Source organism: Procambarus clarkii, chromosome 11 (genome assembly GCF_040958095.1).
Source record: "Procambarus clarkii isolate CNS0578487 chromosome 11, FALCON_Pclarkii_2.0, whole genome shotgun sequence".
Classification (NCBI taxonomy): domain Eukaryota; kingdom Metazoa; phylum Arthropoda; class Malacostraca; order Decapoda; family Cambaridae; genus Procambarus; species Procambarus clarkii.
Window position 1 is genome coordinate 31,980,648 of NC_091160.1, and position 24,775 is coordinate 32,005,422.

Below are 24,775 nucleotides of genomic sequence, written 5' to 3' on the forward strand. Positions count from 1 at the left end.
TATATATATATATATAAACGCTTTTGCTAGCTATCGCTTATTAGTAACAAAAATTCACAAAAATCATACTCAAAAGTAAGCATGGAATAAAATTTGGTTACATTTTCCTGTAGAGTCGCGGAAGTTGGGTCGCGAGAGATGGAAGTTGGCAGTTACCCTCTCAGTGTTCTTCGTGAAACCTACTCCAAACTTCCTTCTCCTCTGATATAATCGGTGGTTTTCACAATTTACCGTAAAGAGTGATGCAAGAGGCAGAAAAAACAGTCATAACATTCACTGCGCAAGGAATTATAGACGAAAGTAGAGAAGCAGTGTTGCCAGCGTGTCGGGTGAGGGAGGCTGCAGGGGTTTTATTTTTTTTGGTAATAGAAGCGTAAACAAATTCTGACTTCTGTTAACAGGCTTAGAATTGTCCCTTGTCATGTTAAACTTCATCTTACTAGTTTTCCCCTGGGGACAGGAACTGTATAGGTCTGGTTACCTGCAGGTCCTCAGTTACTGCTGGGTGAACAGCAGTGAACGGTTACTGCTGGGTGAAGAGCGGTGAACAGCTACTGCTGGGTGAACAGCAGTGAACGGTTACTGCTGGGTGAACACCGGTGAACGGTTACTGCTGGGTGAACAGCGGTGAACGGTTACTGCTGGGTGAACAGCGGTGAACGGGTACTGCTGGGTGAACACCGGTGAACGGGTACTGCTGGGTGAAGAGCAGTGAACGGCTACTGCTGGGTGAACAGCTACTGCTGGGTGAACAGCTACTGCTGGGTGAACAGCTACTGCTGGGTGAACAGCTACTGCTGGGTGAAGAGCAGTGAACGGCTACTGCTGGGTGAACAGCTACTGCTGGGTGAAGAGCAGTGAACGGCTACTGCTGGGTGAACAGCTACTGCTGGGTTAACAGCGGTGAACGGCTACTGCTGGGTGAACAGCAGTGAACGGCTACTGCTGGGTGAAAAGCAGTGAACGGCTACTGCTGGGTGAACAGCAGTGAACGATTACCGCTGGGTGAACAGCAGTGAACGGTTAAGGAACGGTGCCCAGTCGACTCTTCCCTGCCCTGGACTCGAACCTGGCTACATTAGCTTGTGAGGCGTAGGGCGAGCCTATTATTACTGCGCTACAGTACGTATTTTCCTCCCATTGACTTGTATAACAGTAATAACTATAAGTTATATACACCAGAAACATTTATTTCAACAATATTAACACAGTCCAATAGACATATTGGTCTGAAATGTGGAAAAAAATTGGGACAAATTTAACAAACTTTATTTTGTGCAAAGCTCGCAATTATGTAACTAGGCTACATATAAATTAGTTCCGCTGTATATATATATAAGTTAAAAATGGTCCTATTGACTATATAGTATGCTCACAACCGTATGGTCACGGGTTCGGTTCCCGGGCTAGACGAGATGTTCGGCCAATGTTTCCTTGCATCTGATGGCCCTTTTCACCTGGCAGCAAATAGGTACTCTGAGAGTTAAGACAAGTGTCGTGAGGCTGCATCCTGGGCACGCCTAATAGGCTTGCTGCCCCCGAAAACGGGAATTAATTATGCTAGTGAGTTCAAATAGAGCTACAAGAAATAGATGGTGTAATTTATCCATTGTAATAGAATAGGTTTGATTAAATGTGTGAAAGCAAATTGGCTGTTACTTAATACGAAAATCTTAACAATATCGCTATCGTCTCTCAAAATAGATTTGATCAAAGATCGCTCCAAAATCTGATTTGGGTTTGTTTGGCAAAGGTCTTTAAAACGAAGGCGGGATATTGAAGCCATCAATACACCTCCCTGTGTAAACCAACACCTGATAAGGATATTGGTCTATATACTGTTTTATTGATACCGCGTTTCCTTATAATAGACAGCTACAACCTCTTGTGAACTCGTGGCTAAGTCTGGTGCTCAGTGCCGACTTGGAACTGTGCTGCAGAGGGAACTGGCTGTTAGGAGACATGCCTAACATGTTAGGAATTTGTTATATAGACCTTTACGGATATAGGTCATAACTATATCAGAGTAGCTTTTTCCTATTGTTTATTTATTTTTAGCATTTAGCGAGCATTTATTATTATTATTATAATAATAATTATTATTATTATTATTGACAGATGGAGAGCCGGTTTTGGCTATGGGAGAACTTGCTGTTGCTTATAATTATACTAAGTAAGTGTTGGCCACATTATTTTAGTTTACAGATATAATTTCTTTAAAGGTCACATGTATAATTTTTATCATAAAATAAAAACCTTTTACATTTGTAAGTATCCTAGAAGACGAAACTGGTCATAAAAACAAATAGCTAAATGTGTTAATTTGCTCTAACACAAAGTTGTAATTCAATTTTACCTGCCACACACAGCCTCGACATGAAGGGCACGCATTACTGTGGGCTGGACTATATATAGCTCTAACTCTTAATGCTTATTTAACAGTTTTTTTTACTTACCTAACATCATAATGAACTGCAGGTAATGTCAATTTGCCTTACCCTCATCATTCTCCGTGCCACTCTGCTAGGCCAGTCCTCTGTGGCCAGTCTGGTGGGCCAGCCCTCCGTCGCCAGTCAGGTGGGCCAGCCCTCCGTCGCCAGTCAGGTGGGCCAGCCCTCCGTCGCCAGTCAGGTGGGCCAGCCCTCCGTCGCCAGTCAGGTGGGCCAGCCCTCCGTCGCCAGTCAGGTGGGCCAGCCCTCCGTCGCCAGTCAGGTGGGCCAGCCCTCCGTCGCCAGTCAGGTGGGCCAGTCCTCCGTCGCCAGTCAGGTGGGCCAGTCCTCCGTCGCCAGTCAGGTGGGCCAGTCCTCCGTCGCCAGTCAGGTGGGCCAGTCCTCCGTCGCCAGTCAGGTGGGCCAGTCCTCCGTCGCCAGTCAGGTGGGCCAGTCCTCCGTCGCCAGTCAGGTGGGCCAGTCCTCCGTCGCCAGTCAGGTGGGCCAGTCCTCCGTCGCCAGTCAGGTGGGCCAGTCCTCCGTCGCCAGTCAGGTGGGCCAGTCCTCCGTCGCCAGTCAGGTGGGCCAGTCCTCCGTCGCCAGTCAGGTGGGCCAGTCCTCCGTCGCCAGTCAGGTGGGCCAGCCCTCCGTCGCCAGTCTGGTGGGCCAGTCCTCCGTCGCCAGTCAGGTGGGCCAGTCCTCCGTCGCCAGTCAGGTGCTCCAGTCCTCCGTCGCCACTCCACTTGGCCAGCACTCTGTTCCCTCAGTGGAATCAGACCAGCGGAGCCTCCCACGTGGTGCCCATCAGGAGACTGACTGGAAGAGCGAAGGGTATCTTGCAGTGACGGTCACTTCCAGCAGGTCGCGAGTAACTGTGGCTGTTAACCAAAATGTGGTGAGTTGTCGCGCAGTTATGTTGCTCTATTTATCTACACATATATATAAATCTGAAACTACATCTCTGGTATGTATTCGGACACTGTTGGAACGGATTTCGGGCAAACTTAGCATGGTTTTTCCCATTTGATCCAAGAAAGGTTATAAGCGGTATGGGGTTCCAGCTCCTGGGCCTCACCTTTATAATTATAATAATTATACTTTATTCACAATAATGTGAATAGAGGACCATAAGAAAGAGGGACAATAGTAGGTACAGGGTAGCCATACAATGTAACGTTTCGGACAAAACTTGTGAAATAATTCAGGTTTCATATTTCAGATATATGTTTGAGAATAATGCACTGTCTTAACACAACCAAACGTAGTAAAACCAGACCTTAACCTAATGTAACCTTATCTTTTCCCCTAATGTAACAATTCATTGTATCTTCTTATATATGAGTAAATAAATCAATCATATCGACCACTGCGCGCCACTCAAGGGATTGAAGCCTCATTGCTTTCAGTCTTCATAAAACTGGGGATTAATTTCGTCTGCCTTCTCTGGCTAAAAGTTGCAAACAAAATCCAAGTTAAGGCTTAATAAAAGTATAATTATATAATGGAAGTATAAATTATTATTTATTAAAGTGTTGAAGTTCATAAGTTGGAGCCTAATTATCTTTATCTCATCTGTCAACACAATTATATTGTGTTGAACAACCAAACCCATTCATGCCCTCCTTAAACCATGAAGACGGTCACTCTAAGCCTCGCTGACGTAAGCAATAAGCCTTATACTGATATATATTTATATCAGTATAAGCCTTATACTTATTGCTTATTTTTATGCGTTTTTGTTCTCGTATTGGCATCCTTGGTGATATTTAGCGCCCTCTGATTATTTTGCGTATTTGATGGTGCTACATAGCCTTCCCGGTTTGGTGCCTTCTTTTGATAATTACTTACTTACTTATTGCTTATTTATAAGCAGTAAGCCTTATACTGGTCTCTCTATCCAGGTTGTGGAGGTCGACGATGGGGCGGCGAACGGCACGGATGAAGTTGCGAACGCCGGGCTGTATTTTGTTCTGGTGAACCAATACGACGGTAGTGTGATAATGAACAGGTTAGGTGTTATAATGAACATGTTAGGTGTGATAATGAACAGGTTAGGTGTTATAGTGAACAGGTTAGGTGTTATAATGAACAGGTTAGGTGTTATAATGAACAGGTTAAGTGTCAGAAAAAGAATGAACAGATAGGTGTTTTACTTAATAGGTGGGGGGGGGGTGTTATAGTGAATCATTTAGTGTTATAATAATACAAAGGTGTTTGTGACTTTATAATGGTAAACACTGTTCCTCTGAACACAACAGGAAGTTCAACGTTCACAAGTACGCAGACAGCTTGGGTCTGCCCTCCCTGCTGGCCTCCGTCTCCAGGGACAGAGTGATGATATTCGCTGTTAAAGTAGGTGGTTTCAGGGGAATAGGACACAGTTACAGCCCCATTCCTGTGCCAGGGAAGTTTACTACGGGCTCACCATAGCCCGTGCTACTTGGAACTTTTTGTTCCAAGTAGCGAATCTTAAACAGGGGGGGGGGGGATAGGAATAGCCTAAGCTACTCTATTCCTTTGAGATGTATTTTCTTATCTCAATAAACATATTTGAACTTGCATTAGATGTTTGTGTAAACGTATAACATATTTATAGCAGTTTTTTCGGCAAGTTCTTGTTTATCCTATTAAAATACTTGTTTATCAACATTTATAAGGGTTAGTTTTCAAATCCTTCTAGGTGTTGACCTCAAAACTCTTACCCAAATGTCTTAAAGGATCGTGATTGAATTCTAATGTAATTTATTTATATACTTTGTATTTTTTTTTTCTGCTGAAACCAAAGATCCACGCCCTGTCGACCTAACGGTTTAGACTCTGTTATGGCTCAAGTCACACTGTCCGGGGTTTCTGATTTGATTCAGAGTATTTATATCTATTCTCGTTAATTATTTTAGCAGATTGGACAAGCGACCCCCACAACAAAAATCAACAATTAATTACTATAAAATTTGGTTCTTGGTATATAATTGAATTTTGTTTGCTGTGTGAGTTTGCTTCTGCTATACCGTTAATTGAAAGTTTCCTCTCCTAACACTTTTCTCACCGAGTAAGAAAAGTACCGAGTACCTAACACCGAGTAAGCCGGAGGACTCAAACAGAAAACGGGTCAGTATGTCACTTTCGTGAGCCGATTTCATTTAAAATTGCGTCCATTTTTGGCCATAGTGCGTGTACGAGCGAAAAGCGACGTTATTTTAAGATGACGCGTTGATTTAATAGTGCTATTTGTACTTTGTCGAACCTTGAGCAGTTGTTTAATATACAAATTAATATATGAAGATTTTTTTTCCTCACTTAGTGACTAGTACGCAGATCACGGAGATTAATATTGCAGTTGTTTCCCACCAGACTGATGCGGGTCTCAACATGCCTAGAGGGGTGAGACAGCTGCTGCAGGAGCTGGGGTCCCTCAGGGCGCACCGTCTGCCCTTCAGGGGTTTCATGGCATGGGTCCTCATGTCCTGGGGGCGCTCCTTGGGGGAGGCGCTTGTTGACCGGTCAGGGACCTCCCCTGGCGAGTGGCTCAACTCTCCCAGGACCTCCACACATCAGGGCTTGTTTGACTTGATAGAGGAAAATGGCGACGTCTTCGCCTCTCCTGTACACCTGGAGGTCACACTGCCGCTAGTTAACCAAGGTGAGTGATCCTTCGCTGTGAAGAATAGATATATATATATATATATATATATATATATAATATATATATATATATAATATATATATATATATAATAAATGGGTATACTGTGTTCAGTCATACAATGTCCAGGACAATATACGGATTTTTAAGGTTGACGCCGGGGCCCATATGACCCAAGTCTTCAGCCAACCTGTCCAAATTCATTACCATGAAACCTCCACCCTCCCCCCCTTCTCTCAAACCACCTGGATAGGTATCTAGATATTTGTAATGGTCTAAAAGCATATTACGGTTCCAGTAATAGTCTACGTGCAACCTGGTAAGGGATATTTTTTTTGTGTCCTAAACAGAGATTATGCTCAAGATATACCTTTATTGTATTACAAATCGTTGGTTTAATATGTAAACAGGTTGTTTTTTTTTTTTTTTTTTTTTTTTTTTTTTTTTTTTTTTTTTTTTTTTTTTTTTTTTTTTTTTTTTTTTTTTTTTTTTTTTTTTGCTGAAACACAGGTATAGCTTTCCCATACCTGTGGCTCCAGCCTCCCTACACACACCTGTGGCTCCAGCCTCCCTACACACACCTGTGGCTCCAGCCTCCCCACACACACCTGTGGCTCCAGTCTCCCCACACACACCTGTGGCTTCAGCCTCCCCCACACACCTGTGGCTCCAGCCTCCCCCACACACACCTGTGGCTCCAGCCTCCCCCACACACACCTGTGGCTCCAGCCGCCCCCACACACACCTGTGGCTCCAGCCTCCCCCACACACACACCTGTGGCTCCAGCCTCCCCCACACACACACCTGTGGCTCCAGCCTCCCCCACACACACACCTGTGGCTCCAGCCTCCCCCACACACACACCTGTGGCTCCAGCCTCCCCCACACACACACCTGTGGCTCCAGCCTCCCCCACACACACACCTGTGGCTCCAGCCTCCCCCACACACACACCTGTGGCTCCAGCCTCCCCCACACACACACCTGTGGCTCCAGCCTCCCCCACACACACACCTGTGGCTCCAGCCTCCCCCACACACACACCTGTGGCTCCAGCCTCCCCCACACACACACCTGTGGCTCCAGCCTCCCCCACACACACACCTGTGGCTCCAGCCTCCCCCCACACACACCTGTGGCTCCAGCCTCCCCACATCTTCCCCACAGACTGCTGGAGGGAGCGAAGAGGCAAGGAAGGCGAGCGAGCCAGGTTCTGCCGGATGTTTGACGGTTATGGAGACCTGTGTAGCTGCGACCATCCGGCTCCCCTGACCTACCCGACCTTACAGGTAGGTGGGGTCCCGTTCTTCCCTTGAGTTGAAGACAATTTGCCCGAATATATGCGTGTTGTAGTGGCTTTAGGTATTGTATGTACTAGCTCTATCTGTACAAATGTAGTGTAGTGTGTAGCAAAACGGGTGTAGCAAAATTCAAATTTGAATTTGAATTTTGAATTTGAAAATGTGTTTTGTTTTCTTCTGTTTTGTGCGCCGAAGGAAGAATAGGTTCTTAATTCTTGTGTTGTGTTATGGGGGAAAAATAAAAAAGCTATCTATTTCATCAATTGGTTATCATTTTAATTATTCCTATTAATCAAAAAATATTTATCATTGAGGGAAAGATTTTAGCTTGTTTTGCCCCCCCCCCCCCACCGTCCCATCCCAAATCCTTATCATGCCATCCCAAATCCTTATCATGCCATCCCAAATCCTTATCATGCCATCCCAAATCCTTATCATGCCATCCCTTCCCAGTGCTATATAGTCGTAATGGCTTGGCACTTTCCCCCCCTAATAATTCCCTTCCCTTGTTCTTCATCAGAACATTGTTATTTCTGCATAAGACTGAAATTAATATATATATATTTTTTGTAGCAACAAATACAAAGGCTCAAATAAAAGGGAGTTCTTCATGAAGGTAGGAGAAGGTTAATGTTATTTTTAAACTATTGTTCTTACAGTTAAAGAACAGTGTTATTGAGGATGTTCCCGTAGCCGTCATCGCCAGCTCCAGGCCCCAGGCACTCTACAGGTGAGCTGTTCTTCACAATTTATATTTTGTTCTCCACACTTTACATTCTGTTCTCCCACATTCCACGAGGTTCTTCACGCCTCAAATAATCTTGTTCTGAGGTTATGCAGCATGTTATGAGCCCTATCAAGTGTTCTTCAGACAGTGTTGCACGAGCACCATGATATAGCCTGAGGCGGGTTATTGTGTTCTTGGTGTTGCAGAAAATGTTCTCAATGTTCTTCAATTTGTTCTTTAGATATGAATTAATGTTATTAAACGTTTATGAATATGTGGGAGAGTAGGGAAGGTTTGGAACCGGTGTAGCAGGTGTGGAAAAGGGGAAGACAGGTATGGAACAGCTGTAGCAGGTATGGAGCAGATGAGAGCATGTATGGAGCAGATGAGAGCAGGTATGGAACAGATGAGAGCAGGTGTGGAGCAAATGAGAGTAGGTATGGAACAGGTGTAACAGCAAGGTAGGTTTGAAACAAGTGGAGTTTGAATGGAACAGGTGTAGCAGGTGTGTATTGATCTACAGGTGTAGCAGGTGTGTGTTGCTCTACAGGTGTAGCAGGTGTGTGTTGATCTACAGGTGTAGCAGGTGTGTGTTGCTCTACAGGTGTAGCAGGTGTGTGTTGCTCTACAGGTGTAGCAGGTGTGTGTTGATCTACAGGTGTAGCAGGTGTGTGTTGCTCTACAGGTGTAGCAGGTGTGTGTTGCTCTACAGGTGTAGCAGGTGTGTGTTGATCTACAGGTGTAGCAGGTGTGTGTTGATCTACAGGTGTAGCAGGTGTGTGTTGCTCTACAGGTGTAGCAGGTGTGTGTTGCTCTACAGGTGTCTGGTGACGGTGCTGAGACAGGAGGGGGGAGACAGAGGGCGGGTCTTGGTGCTCATTGACGGCAACAACAACCAGATGGTTCAGCTTCTGACCCTCCTACAGGTATGGTGCACTACTCTCCACACCTGCAGGTATGGTGCACTACTCTCCACACCTACAGGTATGGTGCACTACTCTCCACACACCTACAGGTATGGTGCACTACTCTCCACACCTACAGGTATGGTGCACTACTCTCCACACCTACAGGTATGGTGCACTACTCTCCACACCTACAGGTATGGTGCACTACTCTCCACACCTGCAGGTATGGTGCACTACTCTCCACACCTGCAGGTATGGTGCACTACTCTCCACACCTACAGGTATGGTGCACTACTCTCCACACCTGCAGGTATGGTGCACTACTCTCCACACCTACAGGTATGGTGCACTACTCTCCACACCTACAGGTATGGTGCACTACTCTCCACACCTGCAGGTATGGTGCACTACTCTCCACACCTACAGGTATGGTGCACTACTCTCCACACCTGCAGGTATGGTGCACTACTCTCCACACCTGCAGGTATGGTGCACTACTCTCCACACCTACAGGTATGGTACACTACTCTCCACACCTACAGGTATGGTGCACTACTCTCCACACCTGCAGGTATGGTACACTACTCTCCACACCTGCAGGTATGGTGCACTACTCTCCACACCTACAGGTATGGTGCACTACTCTCCACACCTGCAGGTATGGTGCACTACTCTCCACACCTACAGGTATGGTACACTACTCTCCACACCTGCAGGTATGGTACACTACTCTCCACACCTGCAGGTATGGTACACTACTCTCCACACCTGCAGGTATGGTACACTACTCTCCACACCTGCAGGTATGGTGCACTACTCTCCACACCTACAGGTATGGTGCACTACTCTCCACACCTGCAGGTATGGTGCACTACTCTCCACACCTACAGGTATGGTGCACTACTCTCCACACCTGCAGGTATGGTACACTACTCTCCACACCTGCAGGTATGGTACATTCTACTCTACTCCAGCAAATATTGCACACTGCCTTCTGCATCTTCATATATGCTACACTCTCCTGTACAATCTAGAGTGTATCAGGTACAGTGTGGCAGGTACAGTGTAGTAGGTACAATGTAGATGATCGTGACACGGTACAGTACCGCCTACACTCATGGTACACCACCCTTGACACCTTAAGGTGCGCTACACTCTACACATGCACGCTACACCAAGCCACAGTCCCCGTGGCACAGTGGTAAGACTCTCACCCGGCGCTTCGCGAGCGCTTGGGCTTGGGTTCTTATCCTGGCCGGGGAGGATTGACTGGGCGCCAATCCTCAACTGTAGCCTCTGTTCACCCAGCAGTAAAATGGGTACCTGGTTGTTTATAAGCGATTTGGCTATACTAGAATGTAAGAACTCTTGTGTATACATTGTCTCTTTTTGATATATTTTCTAGTGAAAAATATGTTACAAACTTATTAACGAGAATAAAAATAATAATAGTAATCCGCTAATTTTCGTGGGTCTTCCTGATTTTCTTCTGTCTCACGGAGAATTGAGTCCTCTCCTCCTTTTCCAAACCCACTTTCTTTTGTTTCTCAGATATGTTTTCAGTGTCCTCAACACCCTGTATCAGGATCTCCTATTGTCTATGCGTTTATGTTTTCGTAAGACTTATGATTCTTCTGTTGACGGTATCATCTTGTACCTCTTCTTCTTCTTCCACTTACCCTCTTCCTACATTTGTTTTTTTTCACTTTTGTATCTCTTTTTATTTTATTAATCGTTTTATGCTCTAAAAAGTCTTCACTTCTGTCTTTAATTCCTTCTCTCCTTTCGTTGTGCACATTATTCCTTAGTTATCTTCTTTCCCTAGTTTCTTCGCTTCCCCACTTTCCATTACTCTTATCTTTGCCTCTAATCATCTCTTCTTTTGTACGTCCTTTCTTTTGTACAACCTTTTTCCTTAATTCTCTCTCTTGAGTCTAATCCAATCTTTGCTTTAATCCTCTCTCTTTATCTCAATACTACGTCTTATTTCCCTAATCCTTGCTCTTCTTCTCTTCCCTGCGCAAACAGGTCAACTACCAGATACACAACATGGAGAGCGAGAGCTTCGTCAGCAGCTCTGCGCGCATTTCCCTCCACTACCGCTTCGCTCTCCAGGCGGTGTTCGCCGCCTTTCCCGCCGCTTCCAGAGCCATTATCCTCGAGGAGGACATACTGGCCGCCCCGGACTTCTTCAGGTAACTGGAAACACCATCGTCTCTTACGGAGTATAGGAATAATTGGTGATTTCGGGTTACTGGAACAGTCGCCTTCTTCGGGTTACTGGAACAGTCGCCTTCTTTGGGTTACCGGAACAGTCGCCTTCTTCGGGTTACTGGAACAGTCGCCTTCTTCGGGTTACTGGAACAGTCGTCTTCTTTGGGTTACTGGAACAGTCGCCTTCTTTGGGTTACTGGAACAGTCGCCTTCTTTGGGTTACTGGAACAGTCGCCTTCTTCGGGTTACCGGAACAGTCGCCTTCTTCAGGTTACTGGAACAGTCGCCTTCTTCAGGTTACTGGAACAGTCGCCTTCTTCGGGTTACCGGAACAGTCGCCTTCTTTGGGTTACTGGAACAGTCGCCTTCTTCGGGTTACTGGAACAGTCGCCTTCTTTGGGTTACTGGAACAGTCGCCTTCTTTGGGTTACTGGAACAGTCGCCTTCTTTGGGTTACTGGAACAGTCGTCTTCTTTGGGTTACTGGAACAGTCGTCTTCTTCGGGTTACTGGAACAGTCGCCTTCTTCAGGTTACTGGAACAGTCGCCTTCTTTGGGTTACTGGAACAGTCGCCTTCTTTGGGTTACTGGAACAGTCGCCTTCTTTGGGTTACTGGAACAGTCGCCTTCTTCGGGTTACTGGAACAGTCGCCTTCTTCGGGTTACTGGAACAGTCGCCTTCTTTGGGTTACTGGAACAGTCGCCTTCTTTGGGTTACTGGAACAGTCGCCTTCTTTGGGTTACTGGAACAGTCGCCTTCTTCAGGTTACTGGAACAGTCGCCTTCTTCGGGTTACCGGAACAGTCGCCTTCTTTGGGTTACTGGAACAGTCGCCTTCTTCGGGTTACCGGATCAGTCGCCTTCTTCGGGTTACTGGAACAGTCGCCTTCTTCGGGTTACCGGAACAGTCGCCTTCTTTGGGTTACTGGAACAGTCGCCTTCTTCGGGTTACCGGAACAGTCGCCTTCTTCGGGTTACCGGAACAGTCGCCTTCTTCGGGTTACTGGAACAGTCGCCTTCTTCTGGTTACTGGAACAACGTACTTCAGCTTATTGGGAACTTAACTGGGCGCATATACTTTTTAAGTAATGGAATAAATGTATTTTTCATCAAACAAGAAATACCGGCTTTTCCAGCTCTTTGAACTAGTGATTTTCTTTTTGGCATACAAAAGATTCCATTTTCCAAATAGAATAAATCAGGCATTCCAGATAACCAGAACATTTGTTTTTTTCCAAATAACTGGTACCATCAACTTATCCCGAAAATTGGAACCATTAGTGCCTTCAGATACAGGAAAATGTATATTTTATTTACAAGACTAAATACCTACTTCAAATATTTTGTTCCAGACAGGAAACGAAGGCCGAACTCCTGAAGCTTCTTCATTGATTGAAATGTTACCTTCTTCAGGTATTGGAAGCTGCAACCTCTGCAGGCAGCTGCAATGTCAGAACTTCAAGTCACTATTAATCTCAGGCTTTTCCAGGTCGTCGGGATATCAGAACTTCAGGACATGGATAAGTCCAGATTGCATTACGTAACCCAGACGACCTCCCCATCTACCAAACACCTAATGACCTTTTTACACCCCGTGTGCAATCCATTCCTATTGAATCCCATGTACATAACTCACACCTTGTACGTTTCCCACCTGTTCTTCAACTGTGCTCAGTCTCCTCTTCGCCGAGAGCAGAGACGAGATTAGAAAGAGAAGACACACTGGTACACAGTCAATAACCTCATGCTGGTTATTTGTCTGCAATAATGTTAAATGTTCACATTTTCCTTAAGATGTGTTCGTAATTGTTATTAAATTATACCTGTATAATGTTTGTCTTGTAACTATATTTCATGCTTTGATTCACTAACGCCTCTGACGCAAGACTTCTTACTCTTATAGTTACTTCAACCAGACCTCTTGGCTCCTGGACGCGGACCCCAGCCTCTTCTGCATCAGTGCCTGGAATGACCTGGGTGCGCTGCACACTGCCAGGCACCCTTCCAGGCTGTACAGGGTGGAGACCCACGCCGGGTACGGCTGGATGCTCACCAGGAACTTCTTCGACGAGATCTACCCGAAGTGGCAGAGCTCCCGCAAGGTGATCTGGACATTACAAATGCAATTGTTTTTTCGAATGCAATACAACATTTATAGGGTTCCATCCCTCGCACCTTGCCTTAAGCAATAATTGTTTCGATTCACCTCAGCAGCTGCGTTTGAAGCTTATGTAAGAGTCTCTCACGACACTATCAACATCTCCCAGTGGGCTCCAGGGAGACCCCCGCTGCCTTATAAACCACGAAATTTGGGTTCAAGGCAGACTAGTCATGGAAGTGTTGTTTGGGTGATGGAGATCGCGTGTATTGAGATGCAGCCCTGTTCTTCACCCGGGCAATGCTTACCCAGTAATCTAATATACCAAAACAGGCGGACTATTCTTTTTGTAGCCCTATTACCTCTAACTCAGTGCTGCATAATCTCCCCGGCTTGGTGCCTTCTTTTGATACTTTTGATAATTGCTTACTATCCATCCCTCATGTCAATATAATTCACTGTGTCGGGGGATATGAAGCCAGAGTGTATTCAAACACGTTAGGCTTTTATCGAGCCCCCACCCCCCAACGGTCGAATAACTGACCCCGTCCAGGATGGAACCCTACAGCAACCTGATATCCTCTATCATGTCTCTGGACATCTCTTCCCCAATGTGTCTGTCTTCATGTCCTGGATATTTCATAATGTTATTGTTGTTAAAGATTCGCTACCTGGAACAAAAAGTTCCAAGTAGCACGGGCTATGGTGAGCCCGCAAGGATATTTCATAAGCTTCTGTCTCCCTCACCATCTTTGGTCACTCTTCTCTCCGTGGTCAACCCGAATTCTTCTGCAATTCCCCACACTTCTATCCGCTGTCTATATCAGTCAATCCCCCGTCTATCCTGCCTCCCTTGCCAGCCTCACGCTACTACTCCTTCCCTCTCTCCTACAGAAGCACGACTGGGACATCTGGCTTCGCAGCACGCAGATCAGAGCCGGCCGGGAGTGCGTGGTGCCTGATGTCTCCCGCACCTTCCACAACGGGATATCCGGCACCCATATCAAAGGGGTCTTGACCCACGCCTACTTCACCGCCCATCCTGTCACCGCTACTCGCGCCCTTCGTCTCCACCATGTTCATAGGTTGGTGCTATAGTGACGGCTGATGGCTATAGGACCTGTTAGATCATATAATTGTTACTACATATAGGATCTATCTGTTACTATAATATAGGATCTATAACTCAGGAACTGAGCCTAGGGGGCCTGCATTCCAGATGGTCAGGGCCATGATGGGCTGTCTCTAGTGACAAGGGCCATGATGGGCTGTCTCTAGTGACAAGGGCCATGATGGGCTGTCTCTGGTGACAAGGGCCTTGATGGGCTGTCTCTGGTGACAAGGGCCATGATGGGCTGTCTCTGGTGACAAGGGCCTTGATGGGCTGTCTCTGGTGACAAGGGCCTTGATGGGCTGTCTCTGGTGACAAGGGCCATGATGGGCTGTCTCTGGTGACAAGGGCCATGATGGGCTGTCTCTAGTGACAAGGGCCTTGATGGGCTGTCTCTAGTGACAAGGGCCATGATGGGCTGTCTCTAGTGACAAGGGCCATGATGGGCTGTCTCTGGTGACAAGGGCCATGATGGGCTGTCTCTAGTGACAAGGGCCTTGATGGGCTGTCTCTGGTGACAAGTGTCTTATTTCACCTTAATACACCATTCTAGAGTAATTATTCTCATGCATCTTACTAGCATGTCCATATCACCTCAGTGTGTTGCCTTCCCCTACACTCCACATGTCATTCACTTCCACATGTCATGGGGCCGGGAGCTCTATACCACGACAGGTCGTTTTAAGCTCCCGTGTTGTATTTCACTTACATGTTCCAACCAATTTTGTTGCAAGCGTGATGGCATTGTTACGTTTGCTGTCAGTCATTTGCACGCGTTATCTGACCCGGAGTCTCGTCCTCAAGGCTGCAGCTGATGGAGTACGAGGAGGACCTCTACCGGACCCTCGAGGGCGACAACGTGTTCTTCCTTAACAATATCAAGCATCCCTGCAGTAAGGCTTATCTCCCCAGGAACTTCACTGTGAGTCGCTAAGGTCTTCACCGTCAACACCACCACCACCATCAACACCACCTCCACCATCAACACCACTTCCACCATCAACACCACCTTCACCATCAACACCATCAACACCAACACCACCTCCACCATCAACACCACCTCCACCATCAACACCACTTCCACCATCAACACCACCTTCACCATCAACACCATCAACACCAACACCACCTCCACCATCAACACCACCTCCACCATCAACACCACTTCCACCATCAACACCACCTTCACCATCAACACCACCTCCACCATCAACACCACCTCCACCATCAACACCACCTCCACCATCAACACCACTTCCACCATCAACACCACCTTCACCATCAACACCATCAACACCAACACCACCTCCACCATCAACACCACCTCCACCATCAACACCACTTCCACCATCAACACCACCTTCACCATCAACACCACCTCCACCATCAACACCACCTCCACCATCAACACCACCTCCACCATCAACACCACTTCCACCATCAACACCACCTTCACCATCAACACCACCTTCACCATCAACACCACCTCCACCATCAACACCACCACCATCAACACCACCTCCACCATCAACACCACCTCCACCATCAACACCACCTCCACCATCAACACCACCTCCACCATCAACACCACTTCCACCATCAACACCACTTCCACCATCAACACCACTTCCACCATCAACACCACCTTCACCATCAACACCACCTTCACCATCAACACCACCTTCACCATCAACACCACCTCCACCATCAACACCACCTCCACCATCAACACCACCTCCACCATCAACACCACCTCCACCATCAACACCACCTCCACCATCAACACCACCTCCACCATCAACACCACCTCCACCATCAACACCACCTCCACCATCAACACCACCTCCACCATCAACACCAACACCTCCACCATCAACACCAACACCTCCACCATCAACACCAACACCTCCACCATCAACACCAACACCTCCACCATCAACACCAACACCTTCACCATCAACACCAACACCTTCACCATCAACACCAACACCTTCACCATCAACACCAACACCTTCACCATCAACACCACCTTCACCATCAACACCACCTTCACCATCAACACCACCTTCACCATCAACACCACCTCCACCATCAACACCACCTCCACCATCAACACCACCTCCACCATCAACACCACCTCCACCACCTCCACCATCAACACCACCTCCACCATCAACACCACCTCCACCACCTCCACCATCAACACCACCTCCACCACCTCCACCATCAACACCACCTCCACCATCAACACCACCTCCACCATCAACACCACCTCCACCATCAACACCACCTCCACCATCAACACCACCTCCACCATCAACACCACCTCCACCATCAACACCACCTCCACCATCAACACAACAATTCTATTATATATAATATAATTTGCACCTCATGACTTGTGTATGATCCTAATATATTGTTACTACAGCACTGAATGAGTTATATTTGCTCTTCAAATATCATTAATGAAGCATTATGAGATTTAAAGTTTTCTGCATGTTAAGTTGCTTGTTGTTGCAGACGGGTCCAGTGGTGGTGTTCCTCACCATGACGAGCAAAGATCACCACAACGGCTGGAAGAAGTTTGCCAGCGTAAGTGTGTCTGTGTTGTGTGTCTCAGCTTACCTAACTGTGCTTGCACAACCCGTCCTCGACTCAAGTCCATTACATTCAGCGGTCAACCCCACAGACGCATTCATAAATTTTAACATGCTGTTCATTCAAAACGGGAATTTTCTCAAATATAAATTAATATTATAATATATTGGCATATTGTGTATATGTAGGCATAGGTTAGGTTAGGTGTTTAGGTTCTGTTGGCGATTATTTGTATTTGTAGTACGTGGGTGAAGCATTTATAGCGTTGTAATTCGAACAAAATTCGTCAGTGAAGCACTTGTTCCGGATATGTTCGAACATCAGCAGTTGTGAGTCGTGTGTAAACCGCTTTTCATTCATAAACAGGGGGTTTGGCGGGTGCATGGAATCACTTTTGGATCTTTGTTTGGAGGACGGGCTGGCTTGCAGGGGTTATTGTTGTTGTTATAGATTCAGCTACTCGGAACAAGTTCCAAGTCCCAAGTGCACTCTTGTCCGACACGCTTTGCGTAACAGTGGCTTTAGGCATTGTATGTACTAGCTCTATCTATAAATCTATCAATTTTTGTAAAATCTCTTGTATGTATGCACCTTACCTGAATAAACATTTTATTTATTATTTATTTACCACGGGCTATGGTAAACCCGTAGTGGACTCACCCAGCACAGGAGAGGTGCTGAATGGCTTGCAGGGGTTGAGCCTCGGCTCCTATGTACCTCGTCTACAATCTACTAGTGTACACATTTCCTACAATATTGTGTTATATCTATATTTGAAAATGTATGTAGAATCCGCCTCCACCATTTCAGTTTTTTCCTCTTAAGTACATTTAATTTTGTTCGCCACTCTGACACTGACAAAATGTGTCCTTGTTTTTGTTGTGTGGCTTATTGTGTCCTTGTTTTTGTTGTGTGGCTTATTGTGTCCTTGTTTTTGTTGTGTGGCTTAGTGTCCTTGTTTTTGTTGTGTGGCTTATTGTGTCCTTGTTATTGTTGTGTGGCTTATTTGGTTAATATTGTCCATGTGTGTCCACTTGCGTGTCCACCCACACCAAATGTGTCCACTTGCGTGTGCTCCCACACCAAATGTGTCCACTTGCGTGTCCACCCACACCAAATGTGTCCACTTGCGTGTCCACCCACACCAAATGTGTCCACTTGCGTGTCCACCCACACCAAATGTGTCCACTTGCGTGTCCACCCACACCAAATGTGTCCACTTGCGTGTCCACCCACACCAAATGTGTCCACTTGCGTGTCCACCCACACCAAATGTGTCCACTTGCGTGTCCACCCACACCAAATGTGTCCACTTGCGTGTCCACCCACACCAAATGTGTCCACTTGCGTGTCCACCCACACCAAATGTGTCCACTTGCGTGTCCACCCACACCAAATGTGTCCACTTGCGTGTCCACCCACACCAAATGTGTCCACTTGCGTGTCCACCCACACCAAATGTGTCCACTTGCGTGTCCACCCACACCAAATGTGTCCACTTGCGTGTGCTCCCACACCAAATGTGTCCACTTGCGTGTCCACCCACACCAAATGTGTCCACTTGCGTGTCCACCCACACCAAATGTGTCCACTTGCGTGTCCACCCACACCAAATGTGTCCACTTGCGTGTGCTCCCACACCAAATGTGTCCACTTGCGTGTGCTCCCACACCAAATGTGTCCACTTGCGTGTCCACCCACACCAAATGTGTCCACTTGCGTGTCCACCCACACCAAATGTGTCCACTTGCGTGTGCTCCCACACCAAATGTGTCCACTTGCGTGTCCACCCACACCAAATGTGTCCACTTGCGTGTCCACCCACACCAAATGTGTCCACTTGCGTGTCCACCCACACCAAATGTGTCCACTTGCGTGTGCTCCCACACCAAATGTGTCCACTTACGTGTGCTCCCACACCAAATGTGTCCACTTGCGTGTGCTCCCACACCAAATGTGTCCACTTGCGTGTCCACCCACACCAAATGTGTCCACTTGCGTGTGCTCCCACACCAAATGTGTCCACTTGCGTGTGCTCCCACACCAAATGTGTCCACTTGCGTGTGCTCCCACACCAAATGTGTCCACTTGCGTGTGCTCCCACACCAAATGTGTCCACTTGCGTGTGCTCCCACACCAAATGTGTCCACTTGCGTGTGCTCCCACACCAAATGTGTCCACTTGCGTGTGCTCCCACACCAAATGTGTCCACTTGCGTGTGCTCCCACACCAAATGTGTCCACTTGCGTGTCCACCCACACCAAATGTGTCCACTTGCGTGTCCACCCACACCAAATGTGTCCACTTGCGTGTGCTCCCACACCAAATGTGTCCACTTGCGTGTGCTCCCACACCAAATGTGTCCACTTGCGTGTGCTCCCACACCAAATGTGTCCACTTGCGTGTGCTCCCACACCAAATGTGTCCACTTGCGTGTGCTCCCACACCAAATGTGTCCACTTGCGTGTGCTCCCACACCAAATGTGTCCACTTGCGTGTGCTCCCACACCAAATGTGTCCACTTGCGTGTGCTCCCACACCAAATGTGTCCACTTGCGTGTGCTCCCACACCAAATGTGTCCACTTGCGTGTGCTCCCACACCAAATGTGTCCACTTGCGTGTGCTCCCACACCAAATGTGTCCACTTGCGTGTGCTCCCACACCAAATGTGTCCACTTGCGTGTGCTCCCACACCAAATGTGTCCACTTGCGTGTGCTCCCACACCAAATGTGTCCACTTGCGTGTGCTCCCACACCAAATGTGTCCACTTGCGTGTGCTCCCACACCAAATGTGTCCACTTGCGCGTGCTCCCACACAAAATGTGTCCACTTGCGCGTGCTCCCACACCAAATGTGTCCACTTGCGCGTGCTCCCACACCAAATGTGTCCACTTGCGCGTGCTCCCACACCAAATGTGTCCACTTGCGCGTGCTCCCACACCAAATGTGTCCACTTGCGCGTGCTCCCACACCAAATGTGTCCACTTGCGCGTGCTCCCACACCAAATGTGTCCACTTGCGCGTGCTCCCACACCAAATGTGTCCACTTGCGCGTGCTCCCACACCAAATGTGTCCACTTGCGCGTGCTCCCACACCAAATGTGTCCACTTGCGCGTGCTCCCACACCAAATGTGTCCACTTGCGCGTGCTCCCACACCAAATGTGTCCACTTGCGCGTGCTCCCACACCAAATGTGTCCACTTGCGCGTGCTCCCACACCAAATGTGTCCACTTGCGCGTGCTCCCACACCAAATGTGTCCACTTGCGCGTGCTCCCACACCAAATGTGTCCACTTGCGCGTGCTCCCACACCAAATGTGTCCACTTGCGCGTGCTCCCACACCAAATGTGTCCACTTGCGCGTGCTCCCACACCAAATGTGTCCACTTGCGCGTGCTCCCACACCAAATGTGTCCACTTGCGCGTGCTCCCACACCAAATGTGTCCACTTGCGCGTGCTCCCACACCAAATGTGTCCACTTGCGCGTGCTCCCACACCAAATGTGTCCACTTGCGTGTGCTCCCACACCAAATGTGTCCACTTGCGTGTGCTCCCACACCAAATGTGTCCACTTGCGTGTGCTCCCACACCAAATGTGTCCACTTGCGTGTGCTCCCACACCAAATGTGTCCACTTGCGTGTGCTCCCACACCAAATGTGTCCACTTGCGCGTGCTCCCACACCAAATGTGTCCACTTGCGCGTGCTCCCACACCAAATGTGTCCACTTGCGCGTGCTCCCACACCAAATGTGTCCACTTGCGCGTGCTCCCACACCAAATGTGTCCACTTGCGCGTGCTCCCACACCAAATGTGTCCACTTGCGTGTGCTCCCACACCAAATGTGTCCACTTGCGTGTGCTCCCACACCAAATGTGTCCACTTGCGTGTGCTCCCACACCAAATTATGTCAATCAATTCTCATGCAAATTTTTTGTGGTAAAAATGACGGCCTTTGTTCTTCACCTGGGCACTGATGGGTAGCTCAGCTAGTAATTAATAATTATATTAGGGCAATAATAATCTTATAAAAATAACACTTGTCTTGGATATTATGCCAGTGTATGGGCGTGTGGGGCATGGACCATCGCTCCCATCACCGTGGACTCTTCCGCATGACCTTCTACCACACAGAGCTCTACATCATTGGGTACCCCTACAGTGACTACAGGTGAGAGAGAAGGGCAGTGTGTGAAGTTTATTTGTGTGCATTGTAGGTGGAAAAGGTTCACCCCTGAAATAATAGAACACCAAGATCTACACGGGCTGTAAACAACTCTATTTCCCGTTCAATTCAGCTGTTAAACATCTAACATTCCTCTGTCTTGCAGCTACCTGAAGCCATCGTGGGTACATGTCATCACACAGCTCAGAGAGGAGGAGGAAATTACACTGGGGCGCAGGACGCTGGAGAACAGGGCCAGGTTCAGGAGGGTGGAGCTAGAGCACTTGTCTCCTTATCTACTTACCGAAGGTTCTACACCGGACCCAATCTTTTACCGCTAGTGAGTATGAAAGGGTTGCATAGCCATCAAAGAAAAAGATAAATAGCAGATTAAATGACCACTAGGAAAGAGAGTTCCTGAAATGTTTGCTTGACTTCATCTGTATGTAAATTGGAATATAAAGGAGCAACAGTCTCAAGCTCAACAAGCCACAATGAAGGATGGAAACCAGGAGATGCTTTTTCACCCATAGTTATAAATCCATGGAATCACCTACCTGCCAAAGCAGTAAATGCCAAAACAAAGCTGAATTCCAAAATCCAGCTTGACAAAATCATTAAGGCAATTGGGAGGATTTTCGACAAATCACTGGCTTCCTGTCCTCATTGAAGCCATTATAAATAGTGGCCCTTATCTTGAGATGATTTCGGGGCTTAGCGTCCCCGTCCTCGACCAGGCCTCCTTTTTGTTACACACCCCAGGAAACACCCCGTAGCAGCTGTCTAACTCCCAGGTACCTATTTACTGCTAGATAACAGGGGCATCAGGGTAAAAAGAAAAATTTTGCCCATTTGTCTCCGCCTTCCCCGGGGATTGAATCCGGAATCTCAGGACTATGAATCTGAAGCACTGTCCACCCAGCTGTCAGGTGCCCTCAGGTAAATTTGTTTAAATAATTTGCATAAAACTGAATGGAGGTACAAAACTTTTACTGATACACATACAAGTGCCTGTACGCTTACCTTATCTTACCTACCTTGTTTAGCTTCCGTGGATTAACAGCCCCATAGCCCGGTCTCCGACCAGACCTCCCGGTTGGTCGTATGGTCAACCAGGCTGTTGGACACAGCTGTTCGCAGCCTGACATATGAATCACAGCCTGGTTGATCAGGTATTCTTTGGAGGTGATTGTCGAGTTCTCTCTTGAACACAGAGGCCGAATGTGAACAGTGCAGAGAGCGAAACCCCGAGAATGCATCAGAAGAGCCACGTGAAGCGGCCAGCTCTGAAGAGCCACGGACCAATGAGACCTTCCCCCACCCCCCTCCCGTTGAGACAATGAACCACAGGGAAGCAGTCCGAATGGAGCTGGAACACAGAGCCCCGAGGAAGTTGAATCTACCACAGCGCCTGCCCTGCAAACACCTGCACCGTGCTGTGAGCTTGAAGGAAGAACAGCCCCCAACGCCCCTGGCCAGCCTTGAGCACATCGAGGGAAAAGGAAGGCATCACGGCATCGAACTCCAAAACCCCAAAGAGGAAGTCAATGATGCAGCAACTGGTGCAAGGACACTGGGAAACGAACCCAGCAAATGCGAGAGCAGTGAAAAGGCTGCTCTGAAGATATCAGAACAGCCTCTGAAGCCAAACCAAGCCCAGCGGAAAATCAGTAAAGCAAAGGTCAGGCTCCCGCACAGCTGCTCGAGCAACCACCAATGGATCTGGGTCCTCCTCAAAAACAGCTGAAGGTGGGACTTCAACCAGAGCAAGTCGCAGGAGGGAGAGAAACGGACGCATTCCGATAACCCCACTCTAGGCGCAGCCAAGTCCGAACCCAAAACAGAACCAACTGGGACTTCCTCCAAATTACCAGAAACCCAAACCCGGCAAGCTGGGAAAGAACCAGAACCCTGGCTAGCAGACAAGCAGACCAGCAAGGAGCCCACACCAACCAGTCATCATAGCAGGCTGCCAGCCAGGAAGAGACCGGAACCTCGGAATGCATTCCAATCAGGGAAAGAGGAACTGAACTCAAAACAAAATTGAATCCAACACAGAGGCATAAATAAAGTCTCGCAGGAGGTACGCACCAATGGCCTCCCGAACCACCGCAGAGGAAGCAGAGAAGAATAACCAGAGGAACCCGAGGGCACCCGGAAATGAACCTGGGGGGAGCCCTACCTACTGCATTTGCCGACGTATAAGACGCACATGGGTTGTTTGTTATTTTTTTTAATACTGTAATAGAAAAAAACACCCCACGTCTAAAGCGGCTGTAATACGGATGGGAGACCAAGTGCCGTAGGCTAGGGAGCCGGACTACCATACAGGACAAGGTCGCTAAGCACAAAATTGGTGGGAAGAATAATTAAAAACAAGCCAAAATATCACCGAAAACCGTGTCACGAAAAATAAAATACAGTAATGAAAACAAGCCGAATGCCAACAGTCCATGAACACAAAACGGAGAGAATACTAAACAGAAGTACCAGTCTCCAGTTTAGATAGTACTGTACTTTTGTAACTATGTGCACCATAGTACATATATTGATGAACTAAGCAATTAGATAGTAGAATTTTGTACTATTCTCTTTATAGTCTGAAAAAAATAGTTAAAAACTAACTTAAATATTCCTAGGATTTGTATAGCGCACACATGTATTATATTAGGCCTAAGAAAATTAGTTTGTCTTTGCAACATAAGTAGAAAATAGTTTTCCGGTTTGCCCATATTCAGTAGTACGTACCAATTTCTACTTTCTAATTGCATTGTACGTCAGTATATGTATTATGGTCCTCACCAATGCAGATTATAAGTTTCAGTTTCAGAACTGAAGTGTTCAAACAGTTTCAGAAGTGTTTTTATATCCCTAGCACTTCAAATTACTTGGTGAGCACTTATGCTCACTAAACAAGCACTTATTGCTTGTATCTATATTATTTTAATAATTGAGAACACTTATGGCCTTATATTGTGTTACTTGGGCCATTTTATTACAGAATGAAGACAAAAAAATTTGTATACTGTATTTAACTTTTTACTGTCTAAAACCAGTTTTAACGATCACAGTATATCTAGGAAGATATAATGAGAATTTTGTTTTTGTTTAGTAATTATTCTTATTACTGAATCAAATTACAGTACCGTAAGTCTATGATTCGGATTCTGGTATCTCAAATCTGAGTACAATTCAAATAAATTCAAATTTTTTACCTTTTAACCTGAGGAATTTGGATTAAAAGGTTATACTGAATGAAAAATCCAAATAAATGAGTTTAGGTTCTTGACTTCCTAACTCTAATAGAAATTTGGCTTACTGGCATTTCTACTAAATGAAAACCCAAACAAATTCAAATTTGTTAATTTTTGGATTTCCCTGGTAAATTATTTTGAATAAAACGAATGTCTGGCTACCTGAAATAAGGTGGGGATGAGCCCCAAATAATTTGGATTACTGAGCCCAGTGTATTCTATACGTTCCAAGCACTTACAGTCTAGCATTAGTTACCTAGAACATGCATTTTATTAGAGAACAGAATGAAATAAAATAAAATAAAACTACATAGCCTTTGTT

General features: G+C 46.9%; 1 protein-coding gene across 1 annotated transcript; it reads left to right on the forward strand.

The window, feature by feature from the left end:
• Positions 1–124: 124 nt before the first annotated feature.
• Positions 125–24,220, forward strand: LOC123758539 (protein O-linked-mannose beta-1,2-N-acetylglucosaminyltransferase 1). The gene is made up of 16 exons (XM_069322493.1): positions 125–329; positions 2,119–2,173; positions 2,528–3,324; positions 4,331–4,437; positions 4,688–4,781; positions 5,781–6,069; positions 7,240–7,361; positions 8,033–8,103; positions 8,921–9,026; positions 11,037–11,203; positions 13,125–13,323; positions 14,214–14,404; positions 15,235–15,352; positions 16,954–17,025; positions 21,096–21,205; positions 21,366–24,220. The coding sequence occupies exons 1-16, from the start codon at positions 243–245 to the stop codon at positions 21,538–21,540; spliced, it is 2,760 nt and encodes a 919-aa protein (XP_069178594.1). The 5' UTR covers positions 125–242; the 3' UTR covers positions 21,541–24,220.
• Positions 24,221–24,775: the final 555 nt, after the last annotated feature.